Consider the following 25,209-nt stretch of genomic DNA (forward strand, 5'->3'; position numbering starts at 1 on the left):
AATTCAATTAATTGCAGTCTGTTTAGAGAAGTTACGTACAAATAGAAAATGGAGACGATCTTATCAGAAACAGTGACTGACTCATCTAAAGTTCCGAACATTAGAGTTCAGAATGAAATGTTTTTCTTATAATTAACAAGTGTTCTGATTGTTCACTGGTGAGAGCTGATGGTGCACCAACACTTTCATTTATCAAGAAAATACTAGTAGAAATCAGAATGGTGGAAATGTTAAAGTAAAAATATTACTAGGGAATCCTATGCTGCTAAGCTTTTTTTAATGTACAGCTCCCTCCTCTGATCTTTTCTAAATAAAAATGGAAAAACGGCTTATAGATGGATGACAAAGTTCTTTGGCTAATCAATATGATAGGCTAATGATCAAAAGCAATCTAAGCTATATATTTCTCCCACACTGTAGTAACATTCCTTAGATATAGTTGTAGAACAACTAACTGTGTGTAATTGACACAATAAAAATGAAACATAGTTAAAGTACATCTTTCAAACACGCAGAACCAATTTACATGTTTTTTTACTTAATGGTCACAGAACCTCACAAAATGAAGTAGTTGCACATAATAGCATAGTAAATAAAAAGCACTTCACATGCGGCAACTGTAAAGTAAAACTCCTGAAATTGTATAGTAGTAAGTTCAAATAAATTTCCAATGCATAAAGTTATTCCATAACCACCACATGTATTTTTGTAAAAAACAAAAAACAAAAAAAAAACTAGTGAGGATTTGCATGCAACTCCTTTGAATTGCAGTTACAACACGCCCATCGCCTTGATGTCAAGCTGACGTGTTCAATTCCTACCACCAGGGGGCGCTGTTACACCAGATGGGATTTTTTTTTTTTCTTCTTTTTCCTCTGCCGGAGTCTGGGATCAGGGCATTAACGTGTGTTGTGCGCGCTTGTGTGTGTGTGTATCCAATGAAAATTACCCGGAGACGGACAGAGACCGTTTTTGACCGTACCAATGTGTCTGGCCTGTAAATACAGCGCATTAACCCCAACGGAATCATCTCCTGGACACGGTGGGACATCGAAAATGAGGGAATAATCGGAGGACTCGCGCGGCGAGGCTCGTCTGCAGCTACCGTTTTTGTTGAACTGAGAGCGGGGATCACAGCTGCCGCTGCTGCTGGCTACGAAGATGTCGAGAAAAATAGAAAGCAAGCAAGGTAAGTCCTGCCCAGGCTAGACTCAAAGCGTACTACTCCCACCTTGTGATACTGTAATAACGAGATTCATTATAAAGGGGAGCTGTGGATGAATTTAACGCGGGATGTGTATGGATAAATCTTCAGGCTCCCGGACAACACTGCATGAATGTGTCCAGTGTAAACGGTGGTTTAATTGGGCCTCATGGATTGCTCTTTTCTCGGCTATCCGATTGAAAATAAAGCGTCACTCTTTATTCTGCTCGCTGGTGTTAGCTGATTTAGCATACCAGTGTAAAATTAGGCAGAAGTAATATCACATATAGATGCTGTGGTTCTTAAGCTGGCATGGGACTTCACCGGCATTTTATCAGTCTCCCAGTGATTTTTTTTCTCTCTCCTTTCTACGGTCACATAAATATAATCGTTTATTGTTGGAAAACGTCCATAACCGCTTGAAGCAAATCTCAGATATTTTTTTCTGGGATGAGGAAATATCTCGGAATCCTTCGGGAACTCGGCATATGTTATTTAAAATGTTTTCTCCCACGGCTTATCCTCGTTTGATGTGGGTTTGCTGCTGGAAGCAGCAGCTAAATGTTAGCTTTTTGAGGCTAACGTTAGCTGTGTCGACACCTGGAGTTAGTTCACGCCCAGGACCTCCGTGTGTATCTGTGCTGAACTGATTTTCACTTCTGTGCATGTGGCAATTTTTTTTTTCTTTTCATGGCTTTGGTCGCTTGTTGTGTCCGCCTGCGTGGCTCATTTTGTATGCAGGCGAAAGGCAAATAAAGCACTGCATTGCACTCTTAAATGCGAGTGCAAACAGGGGTCGTCTTAGGTATGTATGCCTTTGGGAAGGAAACTTTATACCCGCCAGTTACACTTGCTTCCCCATTCCAGCAGCTGTCTCCCTGCCTGGCCTTGTTCATATATATATATATATACACACACAGTCCTGCCCGGAGTCGCTTGCAGTAAATGGGACTCCCATTAACCGACAGGCGGGGAGGGAGTGTCATCATCCACCGCCAGGCTCACTCATTCCTCACAGGCGTAAAAGTTTCCGATTCCTTTCGTGTCTTGCGGACAGATGACTACATATGGTCACAGCTAAATGAAAAGTCAGAGGCAGTGCAGATTCTGACTCGCACATCTGCTTTCCCAAGCTTTCCTAATTATACTTATAGAGTGACTTGTAGGTCTGTTGTCAAGGCACAAATCCATCCGACACATAATTTGCATCTGAAAAGAGGAATGAGCTGTCTTAATAAAACGTTTTTAGAAAAAAAATTAATAAACAATGACTTTCTTAAAAAATAAAGTTTAGGGGGCCAGGGGGGGGAGGGGGGGGGGTTCATTTTGGATCATAACAAAGCAGTAAAATCTATCTGTAAAACCGTAGACAATATTTTGCAGCATATCACATTTTTCTCCTTTCATAACGTTGCAAAGTTTCCTCTTTTTTACACACTTAAAAATATAATGTCCAGCTTGCAAGATTTTAATTTTGGGGGGAAAAAAAACAAGTAGGATGGACCTTTTAATATTTCAGAGAACAAGACTGCATTTTATAAGTTATGTATTTCATTCATTTTATCTATATGAAGAATCTGCGTTATTCAGCTAATTTGAGAAATAAAATTTTAGTAATATTTCAAAAACAAAAACATAAAATCACTGCAGACTTGACTTTTAAACAATCTGGTATTTTAAACTAGGAAAAAACAGGAATTTTTCTGTGTAGATTCCTATAAATTTAATAAACTCTTACCTGTAAGCTTTAAAAAAAAAAAAAAAAAAAAACTACCGGTATTTCGTAATTAAACGGGATCCGTTACATTTCAAATTACTATTAAATATGTGTAACACGGAGGAGGTTTGCTGGAATATCTTCATCTTCCTGATGAACATTTTCAGATTTTTATGTAAAGCTCCCAGTTGTGAGTAGATGGATTTTTAGCCATTGACTGAAGAATAACAAATGATGTATGGGGATAACTACTTAAGTGGTTACCATGGAGCACAGATTGTCTCGTTTTGTCAATTCAGTGCACACATGGACCCCAAACTTCCATGGGAGAGGAATGGCCAGATTCACTTGCTACATAAACATACTCCCCTCTCGCCATGGTAACCGTGTCCCAAAGTGAACGGTTTTTCCCCTTCTGGGATGTTAACACTCAAATTCGTGACCTGTTTATTAGAGCTGGCTTTACAACCTGTCGTGGCGCTCCATTTCAATGTCACATCCACATGCATAAAAAGTAAATAGAGACATAAAACATCCAAGTGGGTGGTTGATTTATTTTCCGTAGCATTTATTTCTTTGCCTACGCACCCACATAACATCACCGGTTAGGCACCCGGGACTGTAATCCTTAAACAGATACAGAGTCTTGAGTGTTGCCCAAAAACGTTGGAGCAGCTGACTTGCAAACTCGCTGCTCTGTGATTTCCTCGAGGGAGCAGGAACCGGGTGGAGAGGAGCAGAGATTTACAGCAGTTTTGTCAGTTCACATTTGGTATGCTGTGCTCTCTTTGCAAAAGTTTGGGAAGTTTTGTGTCGGCGTGCGTTCCAGTTGCGCGTAATGAATAGGTGATGAGCTAATAACGGCTGTTGTTTCTATTGTTTTCATAGAAACTACAGATATTATGATCCAGCTCAGAAGCTTCACTTGAGTTTTTGTCTCCGTCTGTTTGTTAGACAATTTAACATCTGAGCAAAGCACCGAAGACATTAAAATGACAAAAAAAAAAAAATGTCAATTTTCAGCTCAGGTTACTTGTTAATCATAAATGGATTCAGTCTTTTAGTTCGTTTGAACTGCTTTTTACTTCCATTTCAGGCATTCAGTCCACTTGAATGAGCTGGGAATAGAATATAAATGAGATTTATTACCTTCCTCCTTAGGCTGTCAGTTATATAATAACGTGGTGTTTTTCCAGTTCGGTTCGTTCACATGTTGGCAGCCGTGGTGGACAGTCTAGACACCATTTGTCCAACCTCTCTGATTCCAGATTTGTTTATCTATCAAACCAAAACTCTCTCAACGTTTGGTGTTTGGCAGGTGTAAACTTGAAATATTTGATTTGCAAGCGATACTGCATCCTTTTAAGATTTCCTGTTGCTCAACTCACTTCTCTCTGTGCCTTATTTTTGTTTTTCCAACAATGCTCCCTTAGTATAGGTGGGATGATCTGCTTGTCATCTCAACACATCGCAAAACTGTGGTGACATTCATGGTGTGTGGAATGGGTATTGGTGTGAATGCGAGATATGTATTTACTACAGAAATGTGTAAATATCTTCACGGAGTTGGAAACACTTTCAGAGTTTGCCACGGTTTGTAATTATGAATTTCCCACCAGGAGGTAGCAATAGCCTGTTTGCAAAAATTCCTTTGCTGCAACAAACCTCAGATGATCTTCTCCTTTAAATAATAAAGCTATCAAATGCCGTTGCAGAAACAATTTTTAGGTACAAGTAAACTTATTCTAGCTTGCAGAAAATGAGATTTGGATTGTTCTGCAAAGAAAGAACTCGTTCTGATGCCAGGCTGTTGTGCTTTTTTTATTTTTTATTTGTATGAGCAAGAATCTTCTTATTTCTTTTGTTTATAAGAAATTGCCCATTTGCACTTTTTTTCTTCTTCTTTTTCAAATTAAATCATAGGCATGTGATGAACTAGCATCTTTTCAAGGGTGTAAAATATTGGTCGGTGCTGGTCCTGTTAATTTGTGTGTTTTAAGCCATAGAAACAAAATCTTAATCTGTCACAACAGCTACTGGCACAAAGAGTGTAAATCACTATCGGCCAGGGAAAGCCTGATGCATGCATCTTTTTAAATTTCTGTGTGCAGATTTGTCCCTGTGTGACCTTCATAAATGAACCTTGTTTATGTGATGACATGAATTTGCAGTTTTCTACGTGAGCGTTGAGCTGGTGGCGAGTTAGCATAAATTTAAATGTTGGGAAGAGAAAAGAGATAAGCCTGCATTTCTATTTCCTTTTTATTTTCTCCCCGGCTATTGCAAAATCTGGGCTTCATTTTCGACACGGAGTCAGAAATCATGACACAAGTTTTGGCTCGTCAGCGCTGGTAACAAAGCCGTGGGAGTATCGATGTTTTAAAATTAGCCTGTGGACTCCTCTCTGACTGGACAGTTGATAGTAGTTACCAGCCACAGCGGAACTGATCCATCAGTTTCCTATTTTAGACTCCCTGTCACCCCAACTCAACCTCCCCACCCCACCCCTCCGTCCCTGCAAATAATGGGAGTGTGTATCTGTGTGTTTAGCTGCGATGCAAGGAGTTTCCTCTTTAGCATTCCTAGAGTTAACGCCGAAGTGTGAGTTATTCGGACGCCTTTGTGCTTCTGAAGTGGTGACTGGAATGCTTTAAGCCTCAAAATATATTGTTGTGTGATGTACAGAAATAGCAAGGCCCGCTTGCCTTAGTCGCCAGAGCTGAAGAAGTTATGATTACAAAACACTTCCTGGGACAATTTGGTCAGCCCACATTGCTGATGAGTGATCCCACTTTTAGAGAGGGCAGCTACAGCTCCTGGTTTGACATGCTGAAATTTTTGAGGTTTGATGGGAGCAAGCTCTTCGCCCTCCCTGCTCCACAAAATGAGAGGCCTGCTGCTCCCGTATAGGTTTAGCAGTGTTGTAATTAGATTTTCTTTTTCTTTCTTTTTTTGTGTGTGTGTTCTGTGTATGGGAAAGCAAAGAAGAGGGAGGGAATATGGTTCAGGGATGAGAAGAAAGAGGGTGGAGAAAGATTATAGGAACGGGGTAGGAAAATGGATTGATTGCACGTTTGGTAACGACTGGGGCTGAGGCAATCGATGGGGAGTGGATGCAGTCGGGCATTTGTAACATGAAGGTTTTCAAGTCCTTTGGTCTTCTGTGTCTTTATCAACGTCTTCCAAGGAGCAGAAGGCTGCAGTAAAAGTCGTTTTCAGAGGGTCTCGTTTGTAAGTCGAGGCCAGTTCTCTTTGCAGGTTTATGTCTCGGGCTTATGTCCATTTTCCAGACACTTACCGCCTGGATGCTTCGTTTGAAGCTGTGTGTCAGCATCTACATTAGAGAGGTCACTTATTTCCACAGGTGGACAGCTGTCTTCTTCATGACTTTCCCCAGTGCATGTCACTGGGAGTTGGTTCCCTTTCATGGACACTGATACTACCTTCTTGACTCAGACCAGGATTTTTTTCTTTTACCCTTTTCAGGTTTGCTTTTTCGAAACAATCGACTGCTTTTCAGTGCCTGTCGACTTCTGTCAGGTCTATTTGTGGCTCTTTCCTGTGAGGCGCGATGCAACATGGGTGAGTCAAGTGAGGACGGTCACAAGGACTAGTGAGTTCATGACTAAAAGTCAGCAGTCCCGTTGAGGGATGGCTGTAAAAAGGCAAGGTTGATCGGCGAGCCTCAGCTCACAGAGAACGGGACCATCAATCTCACCAGGACTAAGCTCTGTGGATAAAGGATTCTTGCATGGGCAATATAAGCTGGAGGAGCCAGGGTTCCTCCGAGGACACGGACTCCTCTCTACGGGAGGATGTGGATGAGGATGCAGGTAAAGAAACTGCAACACACAGAAAATTACTGTTGATCTGCCTTGTCAGAATTTTGTGGTTAAATGCTGTTTTTTGAAAAGCTTAACTTGGAGATAGTAATTTTATTAACTTTAAGAGAGGTTTTTGTTTTTTTGTTTTTTTAGCCTTCTAGCCACACGAGCAGAGGCAGTGTCATATTATGTATGTGTGCTTGGAAAAACAGACCTTTAAAAACAATAATAAAAAATTAAAGTAAGACAAAAATGACTACAAAGTAGACATATAAAACAGTTTTTGATGTTATTGTGGCTAGCTTTTCCAAAACATTAGTCCACGTTGAAATCTTTGAGAATGTAGTTACTTAAACTCTGAGATTTCTGAATGGCTGCTAACATTTTCAAATCCAGCATAGTCCATGAAAAACTGAGGTTGAAATAGATCCAGTTGGTAAAAGATAAAAAAAATATTTGTACTCCATTTAGACTTCCTGTTTTCTTTCTCGCTTTCTGAATGCCTGAAGGAATTGCAGACAAGTTGTAGAAAACACAGCTACTGTTTCAAAGGCGCATCTCTCTGCTTTTTCGTTGCAGTGGCTGTTGTGCTTGGATGCATGTACACGGTGCATTTACTGATCAGAAAAAGATCAGATTTTTAAGCATCCGACTAGCTGATTTCAGGTCAGGCCACTTATCCTGGAAAAAAATATACATTTTCAGTCGCCAGGTGATTTATTAAGCACCTCTAGTTGTATTGTGCTTTTTGAAACATGTTGAGCTGAAACAGCTGAATATATGACAAACAATAGTTTGTGTATTTGAATATACGTGGCAAGAATGCAGGTCCCTCACTTGAAAATATTATCAAAGGCTCGTTTCACTTGACTGCTGCCTATGTTCTGACTACAGAAGTTTTACTGTATAAAAATGCTGCAGCGGTTTTTGTGATTTAATTGTTTAGTTTTAATTGTCTTTAAGGGACTTTTAGGGGTGTGTACGTCTCTATTTAAAGCTCTTCTTACCAGTTTGGAAGCTTTTTTTTTATTCTTTTTTTTTTAACTTTGGTAAAATAGGTTCACGGGCAGAATAAAGTGCAGGGGACATTCCTCGCTGTGCTTTTTGTGTCATGTGGCTTTATAGAAAGTGCTCATTTGCGCTGCTGAAGCCTTGGGCGGACCCAGCTTTAAGAGGCGGCTCTGCAGGCTCGCAGCCCTCCATCAGAGGCTGCTGCTTGACCTTATCGCCTCCACCATCCGTAGACAGAAGCGCAAGCCTCTCTAATCCCAGCTCATCAGGTGACGTCTTGCCACGGTTGCCTGGATGTCATCGTTGTAATCCTGTTGCACAATAAAAACAAAAAAGTAATAAGTAATGATAATAATAAAATTGCATCGCTGACACGGTTGTGTTTGATTTGCTTCACCATGGTAGCTGAGTATGTTTGTTGACCCACACGTAGGGGTTAGCGCCGCTCGGGTTATTAATGTTTGTTATGAGGCGGTGCTACCCCAGTCACACTGTGTGAAATGATCCACCCTGGTGAGTCGGTAGCTCGTACAGGCTCCTAAATTAAGGGAGTTGAGCTCATTATTGTGTAATTACACAGGGCCGAGAGACCTAATGCCTTGTTTTGAAAACACACACTCTGGTGCGCTCAGCTAAAAAAAAAAACAAAAAAACATGTATTTAAACACAGCAGTTGGTGTTTGGATGGGTTTGTGTATCATTTGTCTAAAATAATTTGCTCAGTATTTTTAGCAATATTAGGCCTCTGTAGTGACATGTAGAGTCCTCATTGTGATTCACTTATTAAATAAATAGCAAAATAAATACATAGAGCAGGCTATACTCTATAGATGTTAACATTTGGTTGGAACTAATTAGTTTGTTGCCTTTAATTTTAAAGAAAATGGTTTGATGTTTGCTTTGACTATTGAGTCAAAGATGGAATAAAATTTGTTAATACTCCAATTAAAATGAAATTTGACACCATGTTATGTGTAGCTGTGCAGCAGACAATTATTTTAGTTATTAATCTATCAATTATTTTTGACTACTAATCAAGCTGATAAAAATCTGCCACATTCTGCTGATTTTCCATTTGAATTATTTTGTATACAGAGAGATATAGAAATGTGTTGAAAATGCAAGCAAACAATTCAGTTCCTGTTTTAAATGAGAAAATAAACATCTTGCTGCCTAAAATGCAATAACAGCATTCCTTTAGCTGATCATTTGTAGCAAGAGATGCATCTGCAGTGAAAAAATTACTTCTAATATCAAAATGTGAAATTCTCAACCCTTTCTGTTTGGCTTAACATCAGTGCAGCTGACTCTTTTTTTTTTTTTCGGTTAAACAATTCATTGGATAAGAAATGGTGATTAAGAAAATAGTTGAAATTATTTTTTATACAGGATGCTTTAAGTAAACAGCAAAAAAGCGGTAATTTAAAACATAAATGAGGTTCATATATATTAGATGACATTGTTTTTAAGTTCTTGGCTTGCTTGAACTTTTGCAGATTCCAATTTGCCTTTTTAACGTAGTTTTCTTGTTAAGAGTTGATTTTAGAAATTAGGAACTCATGACTTCCTCCGACGTTTGACGTTATTGTCGAATGCTAAACTTAAGTTGTTCCGAACAATGAATTGTGCTTATTCTCTTGCTGGCTATATCGCCTGAAATATTACTCTTAATTTTGGCTTTTTTAAATATTTTGTAAAGAAAATCCAAAATATGGAGATCCAGTAAAAATCTTTGCCTGGGCTGAGCTTGTCCGCTCGCTGAGGCCCTAAAGTGGCAGGGCGCCGGTGGACAATGAAGGGGAAGCTTTACAGTTGCTGCCAGTTTCCGACGCCACTCCAAATCAGGAATGAAAGGAGAAGTTGGCATTGCTTGGAAACAAGTCACTGCTGTTGTCGAGGTAGATCTATGTTTAGACGGCTTTGTTTGTTTTTGGCTCCATCAATGACTGCGAATCCTTAGATTGATATCTTTTAATCCTGCTGGAACTGTAACGGATAGAGTGACTTCCAGGCACACAAATTGTGTCAGCATTAATCCACCCACTTCTTGTTGGATTTTTCTACTTTGATCAGATTTTAAAATGTAAAAGAAATGCTGGCTAAATATTAACTTGAGAACAAAATATTGTAAATTTAGATTAATATAAATGTGTATTTATTACTCTGAATATAGATTAAACACGCAATAAAATTAAAATATGTTCTTTCAGCATCAGCACAAACGTTTGCAAATGCAGAAATGTCTTGTTATATTTTTGTAGTTATGGGCGTCCTATTACGTTAATCAAATAAATGGCATGTTTATCTTTGAAGTGCAGTTAAAAGGAAGCAATTTAGCCATTTGGTTCATTCATTGGTCTGGCTGCCATGGATACATCCAAGGGAGTAAAGTTTGAGACCTTTAAACTACAGTCATCGCAGCAGTTAGCTGTATCGCTAACCTCATGCCATCTTGTTTACTCGCTGCTTTGATATCACTTATTGATGATTTGGCTTGTAACACATTTGAGTGTTCTAGTTACTTGTGCGCGTACTAAAGTTGTGTGGAAAAGTTCACCTCCTTAACAAATGTAAGACTTTAGTTTGAACATCACAAAATGTGACAACTTATTATTGCTCATGAACGTTTCAGGTGATTTTTATTCAACTCTTTCTCTGCTTGCGCAGATAGTATTCAATTTTTGCCTCAGTTTTTCTCAGCAGATGTCTTTCTAATGTGAAATGACTTGATTTAACATTGTAGCTAGTTGAGTCCATATTGCCAGGCTTCAGGTTGGGCTTTATGTTCATTCGGTTGTAAGTCCTGACCAATTAATTGTGTCACTGGAAGGTGCAGATTTCATATTTAAAAATGACAAAAGCTCTTCTGTGTACAATGTCTGTCATGTTTACATTTTGGTGTAACAAATTAGGGTTTTTTTTTAATTGAAATGTGGAAAAAACCCCAACTTTGAACATATTGTTTGTAAAGTATTTTGTTTTAAATAGAAAACTCTGTATAAACTGAGACCCAAATGTAGCAATTAGCTTCAATCACAACAGTTTTTTTATTCTGCTTTGCTCCACCACAAACATAAAACAATAAGTTTTAAAGCACCCTGCCAGCTTTTCTTTTGTTTTTGTTTGTAATATATCAGTTGTATTGAACCTTCCAGCCTTTGTGCACAAAGGTGTCAAGAGGTTGACAAGTAGGCCACTGTACAGACAGAATGAGCTTTGTGCAGCTCTCTAACAGGAGGAGAGTGGTACCACTCCTCACTGCTCCAGGCCATTTACTGTTTCCTATGTTTCTGTCTCTCTGTATCTGTCTTCTACTCAGCACTGAAGTGATCGGTCCTATTGTGGCTGTTTGTCTCTGTGGGCAAGATCTGTCTCGTTTCTCGAGTGCTGTATAGTGAATGTTTGCTTTGTGCTCTCCTGCCAAGCAGCTGCCATTCTCTCAGAACTCCAAATTCAACCAGCAAATCAGCGTTGTTTTATTTTAGCTGTCGCAGTGTGTTCTCTGGTGCCGTTTGATGTCAGAGATCCTGACAAGTGGGGGTATTTATAGCTCTTTGTGGCTCTTTAGTATATTGGTTTCACCCAAGGGGAACCTGCTGCCTGCCAGCCGGTGTGCACTCACTCTGCTGAAAGATTCAGTTCGAAAAGTGAGCTTTAAATGGAATCCTAAATAAATAAATAAAAAAGAAATGCTGTGATATGCTGCCAGAAGGTCACTTTAAGGATCTGGCTGCTTTGAGCTTTTTGGTGTGTCTGGGATAAATGAGGCGAACCGTTTTGAGAGAGGCTTGAGAAAATCCAGAGACGTACCAATTTTAGGCAAGCCTGGACTGCGAAGAGGAAGCGGCACTCGATGATGGAGACAAGGGACAGGAAATCGTACCAGTGGCTTCGGCGTCAGTAGGGAAGGAACAGGAGGGGTACCCAGGATGGAGTGTGTGTGCGTTGTGTGATTTCCCAGTTTCAACAATTTGCATCATACAAATTTACACCCCACCTTGTCAGGAAGCTTGGTGTGCCAGTCTTTGGAGTCTTATTTGGTACACAATGAAAGAATTAAGTTATTACTTGTATTTGCTGCGTTAAAGTTTTTTAGTTTTTTTTTAAATGTGTACAAGAGAAAGTAATATGTCACTGTTATCAGGTTAAATAAGCAAATTCATGGAATTTCGTACAAAAGCACCATTTTGTTAAATTTTTTTGGCACCTTTCATAGAGGTTAGAGTAGGAATGTCACAATAAGAAATTTTGCTGGACCATAAATTATCCCAGACGTTAATGCGATAAACTATAATATTGTTGTCTTGAGACCATTTTCAAGTATTATAGTGGTAATGGCGTAATAACTAAAGAACACTCTCCTAAAGATCAATAACTTTTCATTTTAATGAACTTTTAACAGTGGAACTGGAAGACATTTTAAATATCCAAAATAATTAAAGAACACAACTGAAACAACAAATAAAAAGATTTAAAATTGTCCTTAGAAAAAGCGCTAGTTGAGACCAAAGCATCAGACTGAAAACTTTTGTCATCAAGTTTTTAGTAGAAAGAGAGAGAATAAAGAAGAAAAAAAAACAATAAACGATGCAAATAGAAATTATTGGGCCAATTTTAATTTATCATGCGATTGACTGACTTTTTGCTTATTGAAAGAAATCTAGACAGTGTTGAGGAACATCCCCAGACTTGCTTGTAAGATGACATCTATTTCATTTATTGCAGAAAAGGAAGATGTAAACAAAGGGACAAATTTCAGTTTTCTAGACATACAGCAAGTTGTTTACATAACACACTGGTTGCTTTGCCACTGAATGTACGATCATCAAATAATGGAATTGTTTCTGCAACACAATTCATAGCATATACATTCAATAGTGCATTGCAGTGTTGTGAGGATAGTGTTGATATTTTTTTTGGAAGCATTCAGGTTTTCAGAAATTGCTTGGAGAAAATGGCAACAGGAGCCAAGTAGCACAGAGCAATCTTAAGTTCAAGACTCAAAACTGAAGCTGTTTTTGCTTATTTGTTTTTATGGGAATCTGAAATAAAGTCAAACTTTCAATGAACTACGGCTGTGCCAAAGATAGAAACATCTTGTTTAGAGTAAATACAGACAGCATAGTGAAACTTAATTAAACGTGTCAAAAAGGTGAGCGCTATTTAATCTGGAGGCTCGTAGATTTTGTGGCACATTACCAATGTTCCGCAAAACAGTGTTTTCCATTCCACTGTTTGCCGTCTCATTATTGCCGGGTTTTTAAAAGAAGCCGGCACCATCAAAAGCTTGCCGCTCGTGCGCCGCAGACCGTGTTCTGCTTGTCACTGGTGCTGTTGGAAAGTCGCGCCCCGGGGGCAATTCGCTCTTGCTTCTGCTTGCGGTTGAATGCCTTTTAGAGATGAATCGTGTGCTTATTTGTTAGTGTCACTGGATGTGAGTGTGTGAGTGAAGGCTCGTTCGTGTGTTCTGTTGCACACAGGACAATTGAATCAACTACTCCTTAGGGTTCGCTGCATTACTTTCAATACAGCCCCAATAAAGGGATTTGCCCAGAGCTCCCATGAATATGTTCCATTAGCCTGTCCGGTGGCCGTAATGAGATGTCGACCCATATTGAAACCATCCGATTTGTACTCCAGCTGGCAGGGAGGCTGGATTATTTGAGCACACATATTATCGTAGAGGTCATCCACAGCCCAGAGTAAGCACACTGTGGCTTGTTTTTTTTTAAAATAGCTTTGTTAGAGTTCTTATGAAAAAGTAGAGGGGTACAGTAAGTGATGATGATGCTCGCTTGAACTCAGATAGCTTGGGGGTGAGTATTAGTGTTCCAGCTAAGCCAACAAAGGCTAAAATTTGACTCCTGAACTATTTAGAGAAGTGAATTTTGGGGTGTACTTATTTGGTCGCATTCTTAATATCTTGGTGTGTGTGTGTGTGTGTGTGTACTGGCCGTTGGAGGGCGTCAGAATTTGAGAATATTTTAGGGATCAGAGAGTTTCTGTATGTCCTACTGCCTCAGCTGTTGATAGTGAATTGAAAGAGGATGTGGTTACTTTTTTAATATCGCCTGTCTTACACATCCACATTTGTATTGATTCATACAGGAATGCTTTGTTCATTCTGAAAAGGAAAGTAAAGCATTAACTTGATTAACCTTTTTTTTTTTTTATTAATTTAATATAACGCCTACTTTGTAGCAAAACCTAATTAAATGCATGACTAACAGGCTTTGTATTGCAGAAATCTTACCCACTGCTCTTAACATCTGCATAACATTGCATTTCATCCAAACATTTAGTATTAAATGCATGTAACCTCAGAAACCCTGAGATCATGGTATTGTAGCATATTTTAAATGACTGTTATGGCTGTAATTCATGTTTATTATTCTTTGTCCTACCTTGTTGCTGTAATGGTAGACTGCATATAAAATAACCGTGCAGCTATGCCTGACGGTGGATACGGATGGCAGTAAATGTACTGGCATTAGCTGCTGCCTCATTTCCCATTAAAATTCTGGTTTAGTTTTCAAAGGTATGTTTCTTAATCCGTATTGATGTTTCAAACAAACACAGAATAAGCATAGGTGCGTCACCTAGGGATTAGGTTGGATTTGGGTTTGTTTTGCTCTAACATTGCGTGTTTGAGTAATTAGTCAAGTCAAATGTTTCACATTGTAGTTTCACCTTATCACAAGTTTCAGGTGTATTTTTATAATTTTTCTTTGCATATTTTTACCCTTATTTGGGACTCGGCGCTAATAAAAATATGCATATTTTCCCCGTTGCCGTGGCAAAAAACCTGACAAAGTGGGCCAGGTGTTCTGTGTTTAGGGTAAATGTAATGATTTCTTTTCAGGTCGTCTCCTCAATTTACCATGTTGTCTAATATAATTTAGAAGAACTGTTTTTACTCTCGAACGTAATCACATCAAGCAGTTAAGTATTTGATGCGGTGCTTTGTGATATGGATCTGCATTATAGATCGTCTTTACTGTGTGACACACTCAGTTAGTCATGGATGACCAGGCTGTCTGTGTTCATGCGCGGCAGCACACAGAGCATCTCCATCACCGCTCTGATATCTACTCCTGAACTGACCGATGGCCGCTGGTCCTGCTTTGCTAGTCATCGACATACTGAAGGGCGTGTTTGTGGAAGCCGCTGACAGCATACCATAGCGCCTGTGGTTGCTTCTTATATTTTTTTTAAATGTATTGTAACCGAGATAAAGAAAAACAAGATGACACACGTGCCCTTGGAAATTGGAAAAAAAAAGTGTAGTACAATAATTATATGAACAGTATATATTTCATGTAAAAGCTGCAAGCACTGATATAAACCACCTCATTTAGACTTTGATTGGATCCCAGTGCAGTATTGATAAATCTTTCTCACTGTTCACACATCATGCTTGCTTTGACTCCAAAAGTCATTATAAAGAATGCTAATGGGGAAATCAGTATAATGCATTGCCAACTGTACACGGACCATGTAGAAACCCTCTATGGTCTCATTTACTATTTTGTTTTGCAGAAAACAATATGTGTTAAGTGGGCTAAGCATTTAGCATCCACTTCATGTCATTTAGTTACTCAGTAAGTGAAGCTGATGCTCTCTTACTGAGTCTCCCTGTGGCTCTCTGTTGAACACCATGCCTAAACACCACAGCTGGAAAGCTATAAAACACACCATTGGACTTTTGCCTCCATTACTTCGTAAATCAACTGTAAGCCGTGCTCCAGGCCAATACCTTTTCTGTTGTTGCTGCTGCTACTTTGCTACCACTCTAGTAGTGTCAGTTTGCCTTAGATATCTACAAGTGCAACATACAATGTTTCGTGCATGTCTTCTGTCAGAGACCAATTTTTCAGTTTTAAAAACTGAACACAAACATTCAGAAATACCTAAATAAAGAAATTAAATGATCACAATGACAGCGAATCACATTTTTCCTGTTTAATTGTCCATTTTTCTAATTTGTCTGTTTTTCTGCTGTTTTCACACATTTTGTTACTTTTCATTGCTGCAGACAAAATGCAACCCACTGTACTCTCATTTAGAGACTAATGAAGTCCTGTAGAGAGATTTTTTTTTTTTTTTGGCAGCTTTAAAATCTTTGTTTTTGTAAAACATTGATGTGCTGATTCCACTTTTAGTCATTATCTATTTTATTTAATAGAATTGTTTCTAGCCTCCCTACTGTGTTACGGTCATCAGTTAGTTGTTTTAGCAGAGGCGATGTCATGCCACACATTTTAATAAAAAGAGAGTTATTTCAGAGTTGACATTTGAAGCCATCTTCAGCATCTTAACATTGCCAAAAACCAAGGATGGCATTACTAAACATCTAGGGACAAAGAGTGTTGGTGTTGGTGAAACCTGGTAGTGTTTAGGACGGTGCTTTCACCATCTTACTCCATAGTATAGTAGAACTATTTAGTAACAAATGACTTATCATTTTATTTATTATGAATGTATAATGAAACTAAATTCAATTTCTCTCATTTGGAAGATTTTTAAATGATGTTTCCCTTCATATGTAGGAAATCAAACAGCTGTAAGGAAACTGCATCTGGGATCAAAAATAATTTTTTGAATTGAATTGAATTTTCAGCAAAGGGTACTCGGTGAAATGCCTTGGTCATCATCGTCTCTTTTTCACTAGCCTGCACCCTATGTCTCCATGGTAACATGTTGCTTTACCGATGACTAATACTTTATGTTTTTGCTCAGATATGTGTCACAGCATCAAGACATAGAATTTTGCAGCATCCTTTTATTTGTACGATGTTAGCCACCAGCTTGCTCACAGCTCTTGCTGTGTTTTGAGATGTTGCCATGGAGTCAGTTCAAAACAAAAACATATCCACATCTTACTTCTGGCTATGCTACATGTGTAGTCTTTGCTCAGCCTAATCATCAGGTGGCCATGCTGCTTCTCTTTCATATTAGCTTCTCTGTTATTGTTCATACATAATTAAGGCTTTTCCTAATCTCCACTGGGGGAAAAAACTATACATTGTAGAACATGCAATGATGTATAGAATTATCTGAGAGAGAATTATTTTATTATTGTTAGTTTTTCATTCTTTAGGCAGAGTACAGTCCTCTATTACTTTGGAGTAGGACTTGAAATCATTTTTATGTCTTTTATTGCATTTATTAAATTCATACTTTCAGATCTGTTTTTTTCACCAGCTGCTTTCTCTTCTCCAAAGCTCAAACAATGACCTTTCAGACTCTTATTTCACTCCTCCTGAAGCCGGGAAAACATGTCAGTTTAAGCGCAGGGTTCACACACACTTTCATAGACAGAAGGTTCAGGAGGAGATGGCAGCTGTTTGTGTAACCCGAATCACAACCTCTGCTCTGTATCCTTTCACCCTGAAATCATCCTGTTCTATGAGTGGAAGGAACTTGTGATGGACGCACCAGCTGTCTTAGAAGGGTAACACCTTCACTTGGCGGTTTTAATCTTTTTATACAGACCTGGACCAAACCACAACCACCCAACAACTGCACTCACTGCCAGGAATTGGTCTTGCCATTATTAACATCAGAGATTACAATTTTGTGGCCAATTCAAAATGAAAGATACATTCTAGCCTTCCTGACTTTACTTTTATTAGGATCAAAGGCACGAGGGAGCTGTTGCTGTAAAACAAAGTTTCCAACAAAGATAGAAAGCGCAAAAGGGTTAAAGCAATTAACTTTAATATATTTTGTCCAGCCTTCTTGTTATCTACTGAAAGTCTTGCTCTCTTGTGCTCTCTCAGAGCTTGAATGAACTGGACATGGTATCAAAAGGCTTTCTTTTAAACAGGCTGCTACATCACTATGCATAACCTGACTTCATGTATACCACACTAATGTTGAAAATAGATGCCTTAGGGTGCTTTCACTCTTGGTAGTCTGATAGACTCACACTGCACTATGTCAAACAATCCAAACTAATTAAAAACCTCTTCTCCCCCTCGCCTGTGGTGGCGCTGGACCAAGAACCGCTGACGGAAACAGCACAAAAAACCTTTGAATAAGACACTAAGCACAACTTCCTTCTTCGTAAATTGTAAACAAAGAGCAGGGTCGGGTTTTAGCGGTCGTTTTAGCGGTCTTTTGCAAAAGGCTCTTTTGCCTTTTGCAAAAGATCACGAGCCATTTCCCCCGCTAGCGCTCGACATGCCCGTTTGTTTAGGTTGCATTTACCCAGAATGCCCTGCGCTATAGTTGCTTTGCGCTTTTGGAGCGGTCTTTGGTACGCTTGACATTCACATTCAAACTATACCAGAGTTCACTTCTATTGAACTGAAACCTAGATGGTTTAACGGACCACGGTTTGCTTTTTTTCCCCCTCATCAGAGGATGATTTGCTTTCACACCTCCCTAAATGAACCAGACTTTCTAAGAAGACAAACTAGAGTTTAAGTTTGACCAATCAAAGCTGGCGTGGGCATACACAATGAAGGCTTAGCATGGGACAATAAACTGGCAATGTTAGAGATCAGGTTTACTGCCAACCTAAATTAGTATTCATGTTAATGCTGCTTAACTTGTAGTTTATGAATGCACCTGGTCAAAATACTAGGTGTAGATGTAGAATGTAGAAAATACTCACATTTTTTACATTGGGTGTGTGTTTGTCTACTGATTGTGCAACAAAGCCTGGCCTCGAGCAGCTTGAATGCTCTCTAGACTCTCACACCACAAATCAGTGTGCAGTGTGTTTTGTTAAAGATTGGCAGGGTTTGTAGTTCTTGTTTTTAAAGATCTACAAGTATCGAAGAATAAAAAAAAAAAAAAAAACAGCTAAAAGAACATTTAATTTGCTCAATATCTCAGTGGATCTGCTCGTCAATCAGCCTTGGCTTTCTCTTGAATCCCTTTTGATGTCAACATAGGTTACTTCACGATACCTGCGTCGTCGCTTGGATGGTTGAAAGAAATGTTTTCACTGTGAGCTTTCTTTCACTCTTTTGCTTAGTCCATGACTGGTCCAATTCAGTACAAGAGACATTACAGCCCATGACCTCACTCGCTTACAACTCTGGCCAGCGGCAGACAGGAAGCCGCAGAGAGCAGGAGCGATGGCCTGGCTGCTGAATGGGGACCGCAGAGAGGCCTGCTTGACCATAACAGAGAACCTCACTGTATTCCCCCTCTCTAGTCTATGCACCCTCCACTAACTGTGTTTCACACAGCTTATTTTATTTCTTTTGTCCATGTAACGTTCATGCTAGAGGCTTGACTTTCTATTGGAGAGGCGTTTCCATCCAGAGAACCGTTCTCAGACAGCAAAGCTTCAGGGACTGTGATGATGTCTGCCGAACCAGCTGCATCGAGCACGGTGGTGAATCATTTGACTCGTGGCAGCGTTGCTCTACTCCGCAGCTGCAGACTTGGACGCGGTCCTTGTGAGACTTTGTAAGCTGGAACTGAATGTCCAGCAAACTCTCGGTGTCTACTGTCATGGCTCTGCTCTAGTGTAAGCCCCATCCCGAGGTTTGAACAGATTATTCGAGGGTACAGTTTTTATTTTTCAGCCCATTGGATGGAGTCTTCCTGCAATAGATTCCCCTGCCTGACACAGATGGCACTAAGATGCTAAAGGTTAACCAGAGCATTGAACGCTCACATGAGAGGGAAAAAGTGGAAAGAAGGGGATGGGGATTTATCAAAACTGATATCGTCATCACAATATTTACCAGTGATATCCCTATCATATGTTTTTCTGACATATGATATATTCAAATTTTTAAAAGTAGCTTGTCATCTATGTAAAGAAACTAAATAATTAGGGATATAGTGATAAATTGGCCCCCGATTTCATTGGTGTTGGGTGAACCTCCGATACTTGCACGAGAAACCAATCTTATCTACCTCCGCAAATCTCTAAAAATCACCAACTGTGCCCTTTTGCTCTGCTGTGATAGGCGGCTGACTGACAGATGCGCACACCAGGTCACATCAGCAGATACGCGGTTAACAATAGTCACCCACTGTCGCACCCTATAAATAATACAAGGTAGGCTGAAGCAGTAAAATCCCCTTACAGTGTTTCTCCTAACCTCTTCATTCGTAGAAGGACCATTTTTTTTATGTGGCAATACTTCACTGCATATTGCAATTCAGACAGTTGAGATGAAGAAGTTGTCCCTCTCCAGTTGTCCTAGTCACAGCATCTTGTCCTGCCTCTTGTCTCATTTAATCCTGCCAGACTGACTAAATGGTGTTTTACTTTTTCTTTTTCTTTTTTTTTTTACTATCAATTTTCTAAAACATATCAATCTTTTTGGTTTTCTCTGCTTGAGTTTGGTGACATAATGACTACTTAAAAAACTAGATATAATTGTATCTTTTTGTTGTTTTTTAGAACCAGCAAAGGCAGCACATTTATGTGTGGAAAATAATTTTGGCTCCCATATTCATGTGACTGATTTGACCCATTTGGAAACTGAAAACTAGGTCAAATGAATTTTAAGGTAAAGAGGTGCCAAGAGGTACATTTCCAGTAACTCTGCACATTATTAAATCAGTGTTGCAGCATAAATAAGTCACTCACTTTGACAAAGCAGCCAGTGTTTTTGTAGTTTTTGCTCTAAATTGCAAAATACAGGGGTTTTTTTCCCCCTCTGACTGTTCAGTGTAAAACAAGAAGAATCCATTTTTCATATCCCTCTTGCATCTGCGGATCAGGCGGAATCGCTGCTGGGACCGCTCCTCATCAGCATTTTTAATGAGACACACAGCCGTGTTTGGCTGCTTCAGCGCTCTTTAGCTTCCACTCAGGGTTGAGGATGAGGAGGACTAAGGGCGGAGAGCGGGAACAGAGGGGCGGATATGTGCACGGCCCGTTGATCGATGGTAGCGATGAAAGCGCGGCGTGGCTGGAAATGTGTTGTGTGCCGTTTACCTGCTGTTGATTGCTGTTCCACATTGTTTTGTTCATTTTTTTTACACTGCTGGCCCTGGAATGCCAAATCCCGCTGTCATCGAGCTAAAGGGAGATCACGGCAGATAGAGGGGTAATTTTGTCACTGATAAAACCCACACTTCCTGCTGACTCCCAGTGCTGTCATTAGCATTTATCTCTTGAATTACTTTTGGGGTAGCGATATAGAGAGGGAGAAAGAGGTGAAAGCAAAGGAATTCGCAGCAATCAAGAGGTGCTCAATGTTCAAATGCAGCTGGCTGGCACTTCTTCAGTTGCATCATTTTAGTAAATCATTTAGCCATAATAAAGCTACTGTTAGTTGTGTGCCTTGGAGCAATTTTATTGCTCTATTCATCCCTCTTGAGTCAATACTTTATATAAGAACGTTTCCCATCAATTACAGCAGCAATAAGCCTTCTGGGGATCTCTTTACTAGATTTCTAGAGACTGAAATGGCTCCCCTTCCTGTTTTGCAAAATAGTTAAATCTCAGTCTGATTGAATGGAGAGCATCTGAGGACAGCAGTTGTCTTGTCATGGCCTCCATTAAGCCTGCATTAAGTGTCAGTTCTTAGTTTCATAGAACTGATGCTGTGGGGAAGTAAGGCATCCCCATAGCATCATACTGCCACATCAGTTTTAGGCTGAATATTCCACTTTTTAAATGCAGCTGTCTCTGTTCTCTGTAAATGAATCAAATTGGCAAGTAAACTAGTGGTCATTGTTTTCATCCTGGCCACGTTTAACTGTTCTGTTTTTGCCTTTGACTCACACACACACACACACGCATGTAAGGCCCGCTGGAAGAGCCTCGACTGTCCGACAGATTTATATCCAAGACAAACAGAACAGATGAAATACAGATGCTGCACATACTTGATAAAAATCCCTGGTGCACCGGCGTCTTAAGATTCCACTTTTGTGTCCACATCTGATCCTCTCTTTAGCTCCGTTTCACAAGAGCGCCATTGTGAGATAGTGGATTTAGCTGTTCACTGAGCTTGTGCCATCTGTTTATAGATCATTTCCATTCTCTCCCCTCAAGCATGTTTACGCCGTGACTGACCACTCGACTTCCTCTGTTTTCCTTCTGTCCGCAGATTCGCAACGATCCCATCTGTCCACTTTCACCATGATACTGAAGGACAAGTTCCACTCACCCAAGATCAAGAGGACTCCATCCAAGAAGGCAAAGCAGCTGCAGCCAGAGCCAGCAGCCAAGAGTACTGAGAAACCTGCTAACAAGGTGACTGTGCACCTTGTTACACACCTCTTATGGGAAATTTAGATATTTTCCTACCTACACCGTTTGTTTAGGAGTCTATTGTTTTCCCGTTCTGTGTTTTGTGCCTGCTGTGGCCTTGTGTCCCCGCTGTGGCCTTGTGTGAGAGTTTTCCTGTGGGTTCCCACAGTTTTCCAGTTGCTGTGGAAGCAGGCTCCATTAGAGCAGATGTTTAAGTTTACAAAGACACCAGTGACTCTTCCCTGCTTCCCGAATGAGCAGCTCTGGTCCATCTTTAGGGCTCAGTGTGTGCGAGTTTATTTGCTAGAATGATGCAATGAGACTTGGGACATTGTTTTGAATGGGCGTAGCTGGGTAACGGATATCAAGATATTGGAAAGTTTTGAAAATGTAGATTCAAAACAATAAGAAATGTTCTATCTCGGTTTCTATGAGCCTTTGTTTTGTATTTAATAATATCCCGCTTAAGATTTTAAGCATCAAAATGTCCAGAACATAAACTTTATGGCCTATATCTTCAAATATTCAGAGAATTTGAATCAAAATATAGTTTGGGAAAAACTTCAGTTTGCCCTTCACTTTGAAAATGTGGAAGCAAATAAATAAACTAATGCAATGATATTTGTGGATTTTCTGTTTTTATGTAAAAGTGCTACGTTTCTCCTTACTGTTTAATGTAATTTCTGGACTACTGAGCATACCTGATATAAGCAACACCCACAAACTGTAGAAAGACCAAAAAAAATTACTAATATGTACACACACTTGTACATAAACTGCAACTGTTCCATGTTGTTACATAGGATTTTTACACAGAAAAAAATTTCTTTCTGTGTAAAAAGAAAAAAAAAAGATTTTCTGTGATTTTTGGTACATATTTCATAAACTTGCAATGAAATATTTCATATTCAATAAAATATGTACCAGTAAAATGCACAAAGGTGTTAATGCTTTTTCCCAAACAGTGGTTTGCAATACGGCTGCTTAAAAAAAAAAAAATGTATTCAATAGCCTACTAGGAAAAGTCATTGATCACTATCTTCATGTTCCTCCTGCACACTACAACCATTGAAGATATCTTCATCAGTGTTGGAATTGAGCAGCCTGTGAATCACTTTGTGACACACTTCCTCAGTCTCTCTTTTGTTGTCACTATCAATGCCTCATTTTTCAGGGCATGTGAAAAATGTAGCTGCTTATAATTCTGAAACGACGCTATATTCATTGTGCAAATACAGCTTTGATTATATTTTTACAGAAGGAAACTGGAAGGCTTATAAAAGCAGCTTCTAAACTTTTTAACTTCACACTAAGGTAGCACAATTTGAAGGAAAATTTTTTAATTAGTATTGCTTTACATCACTGCTGCTAAAAATTGTGATTTACCTTCAATTTCTAGATTATTTTCTGTCTTTCCAAATTGAAGAACATTCCCAACTCTCTCTGAGCTTTAGCGTCTTGACTACTTAAGAAAGACATCTAGTGTTGGCCCTAAGAGTAAATTGACTCCATCCACATGAATATATTGACCATATGAATTATTAATGTGAGAGCTTAAATGCATGACACTAGAAATATACTATCTTGCCAAACACTGCTTCCAAGCAGTCCTTCATGTTTGTAAAATGACATGCTGGTACTGCGATAATGATTTGCAGTTTGATTTATTGTGCAGCTCTACTTCAGCCTCTCTTTTGATCCTAAATGACAATATCAAGGCATCAATAGTGTGAATATTATTTTTATCTATTTGTTACATCTCATTCTTATTTTTATGTACATTTCTGAAGAGGATCTTAAAACCCGACAGTTTTTGATTCCTGACTGATCATGTCACAATAAGCAATCGACCTTATGGTAAATTAAAATGAGCTCAATAGTTTCCATTCTGAAGGGCAGTTTGGTTTACAGATGTTAATCCATTTTATTCATGGCTTCTGTTCTGTGTGTATTCATTCTTTTTGCTTGTTTTTTTTTTTTGTTTGTTTGTTTTTATTTTGGATATTTAAAATGTCACCCAGTTTTAATGTTGTGTTCTGTACACAATGAAAGTTTATTGGTCTTTCAGGGGGGCAAACTTACAATATCTTATTTGAAAATAGTATCAAAACAACAATATTATTGTTTATTGTAATAGTTACTGGAACAATTTGTTGGCCATCACAATTTTTTATTGTTACAGGCCTATGTGTTATTGTTAAGATCCTTAAGGAACCATTGACTTGGAGAACTGTGATACTAAATATATTGACTCGCTATAATAAGGGTGAATTATTGTTAGTTGGCATTGAAAATGTCAGTGGTTACATCCAAAGCTACTATTTGATGACACGTCCACTTTTTCTCCTCAGAAGGTTAGCAGGCTGGAGGAGCACGAGAAGGAGGTGGTCAGCGCTCTGAAATACTTCAAGACAATCGTGGACAAAATGGTGGTGGAGAAAAAAGTGCTGGAAATGCTGCCGGGCTCCGCCAGCAAGGTCCTCGAAGCGATTTTACCTCTGGTCCAAGTCGAGGCCCGGATACAACATAGGTATGTATGAAAGTAACCTCTGCTGAAATTCTGGACTACCTGCAGAGTTTATCTTCAGTTTAATCTACAGCAATCTGTTTCCTTTACTGTATAAGTAGATATATTCAGCATATTTATTTATTTTACGCCTTCAGACAGTTTATAGTAGACAGGGAATTTTATAGGATGTTGACTTTTCTGACTAAGATTGCTTGTTCTGTGACTGACATTCCTCATTTTTTTAGCTTCTCATACTTTTAATGTGGGGCATCATTGACTTATTTGGTACAAAGGTTATACTTTCAGATTTAATACAAGTCATTTTCTTTGACTTTTGTGTCTGGCTTGTATGAGCCAAACCTTGGAAAGAAAGCTCACCTTGCAGTTTGTTTTTGTGGACTGTCAGGGCATGTTGGAACCTCTCTGTCTTTTGTCTTTATCCTTTTCGTCTCCATCAGTGCTGATAAAGGAATGGAGGCCAAAGGTGGTGGATTTTTTTTTTTTGTCTTTTCACCCACAACCCTGTATCTACAAGCAGTCGATATTTAGTTGCTGTAACACTCATGACCTCAGCCTGTGAAGTAGAGTCCTACTAGTTTGCAGCTGGCATTTGTACAACTAGATTAGAATTTTGGTGAATTGAACTGTTTTATGCCAAAACATGTTAACACTACTTTTCCATCTAAAAGTAGGAAAAGTATTGTTACTGCCAAAAGTAGAGTTTTGTTATTCTATAAAAACTAGACTCAAACCTGCTCTCTTTGT

General features: G+C 39.1%; 1 protein-coding gene across 7 annotated transcripts in view; it reads left to right on the top strand.

The window, feature by feature from the left end:
- Positions 1-792: 792 nt before the first annotated feature.
- The window catches only part of rapgef1b (Rap guanine nucleotide exchange factor (GEF) 1b), a 47,403-nt gene continuing 22,986 nt past the window's right edge, over positions 793-25,209 (top strand). For 5 of the 7 annotated variants that reach the window (XM_044143952.1, XM_044143955.1, XM_044143956.1 and 2 more), the window contains exons 1-3: positions 793-1,189; positions 21,793-21,938; positions 24,287-24,465. In XM_044143952.1, coding sequence (XP_043999887.1) covers positions 1,162-1,189; positions 21,793-21,938; positions 24,287-24,465 — 353 coding nt within the window. In that variant the 5' untranslated portion in view covers positions 793-1,161. Of the gene's footprint in view, positions 1,190-6,613; positions 6,755-21,792; positions 21,939-24,286; positions 24,466-25,209 lie in introns of those variants that run through there. The other 2 variants (XM_044143953.1, XM_044143957.1) reach the window with 2 other exon arrangements.

Source organism: Gambusia affinis, linkage group LG17, assembly GCF_019740435.1.
Source record: "Gambusia affinis linkage group LG17, SWU_Gaff_1.0, whole genome shotgun sequence".
Taxonomy (NCBI): Eukaryota; Metazoa; Chordata; class Actinopteri; order Cyprinodontiformes; family Poeciliidae; genus Gambusia; species Gambusia affinis.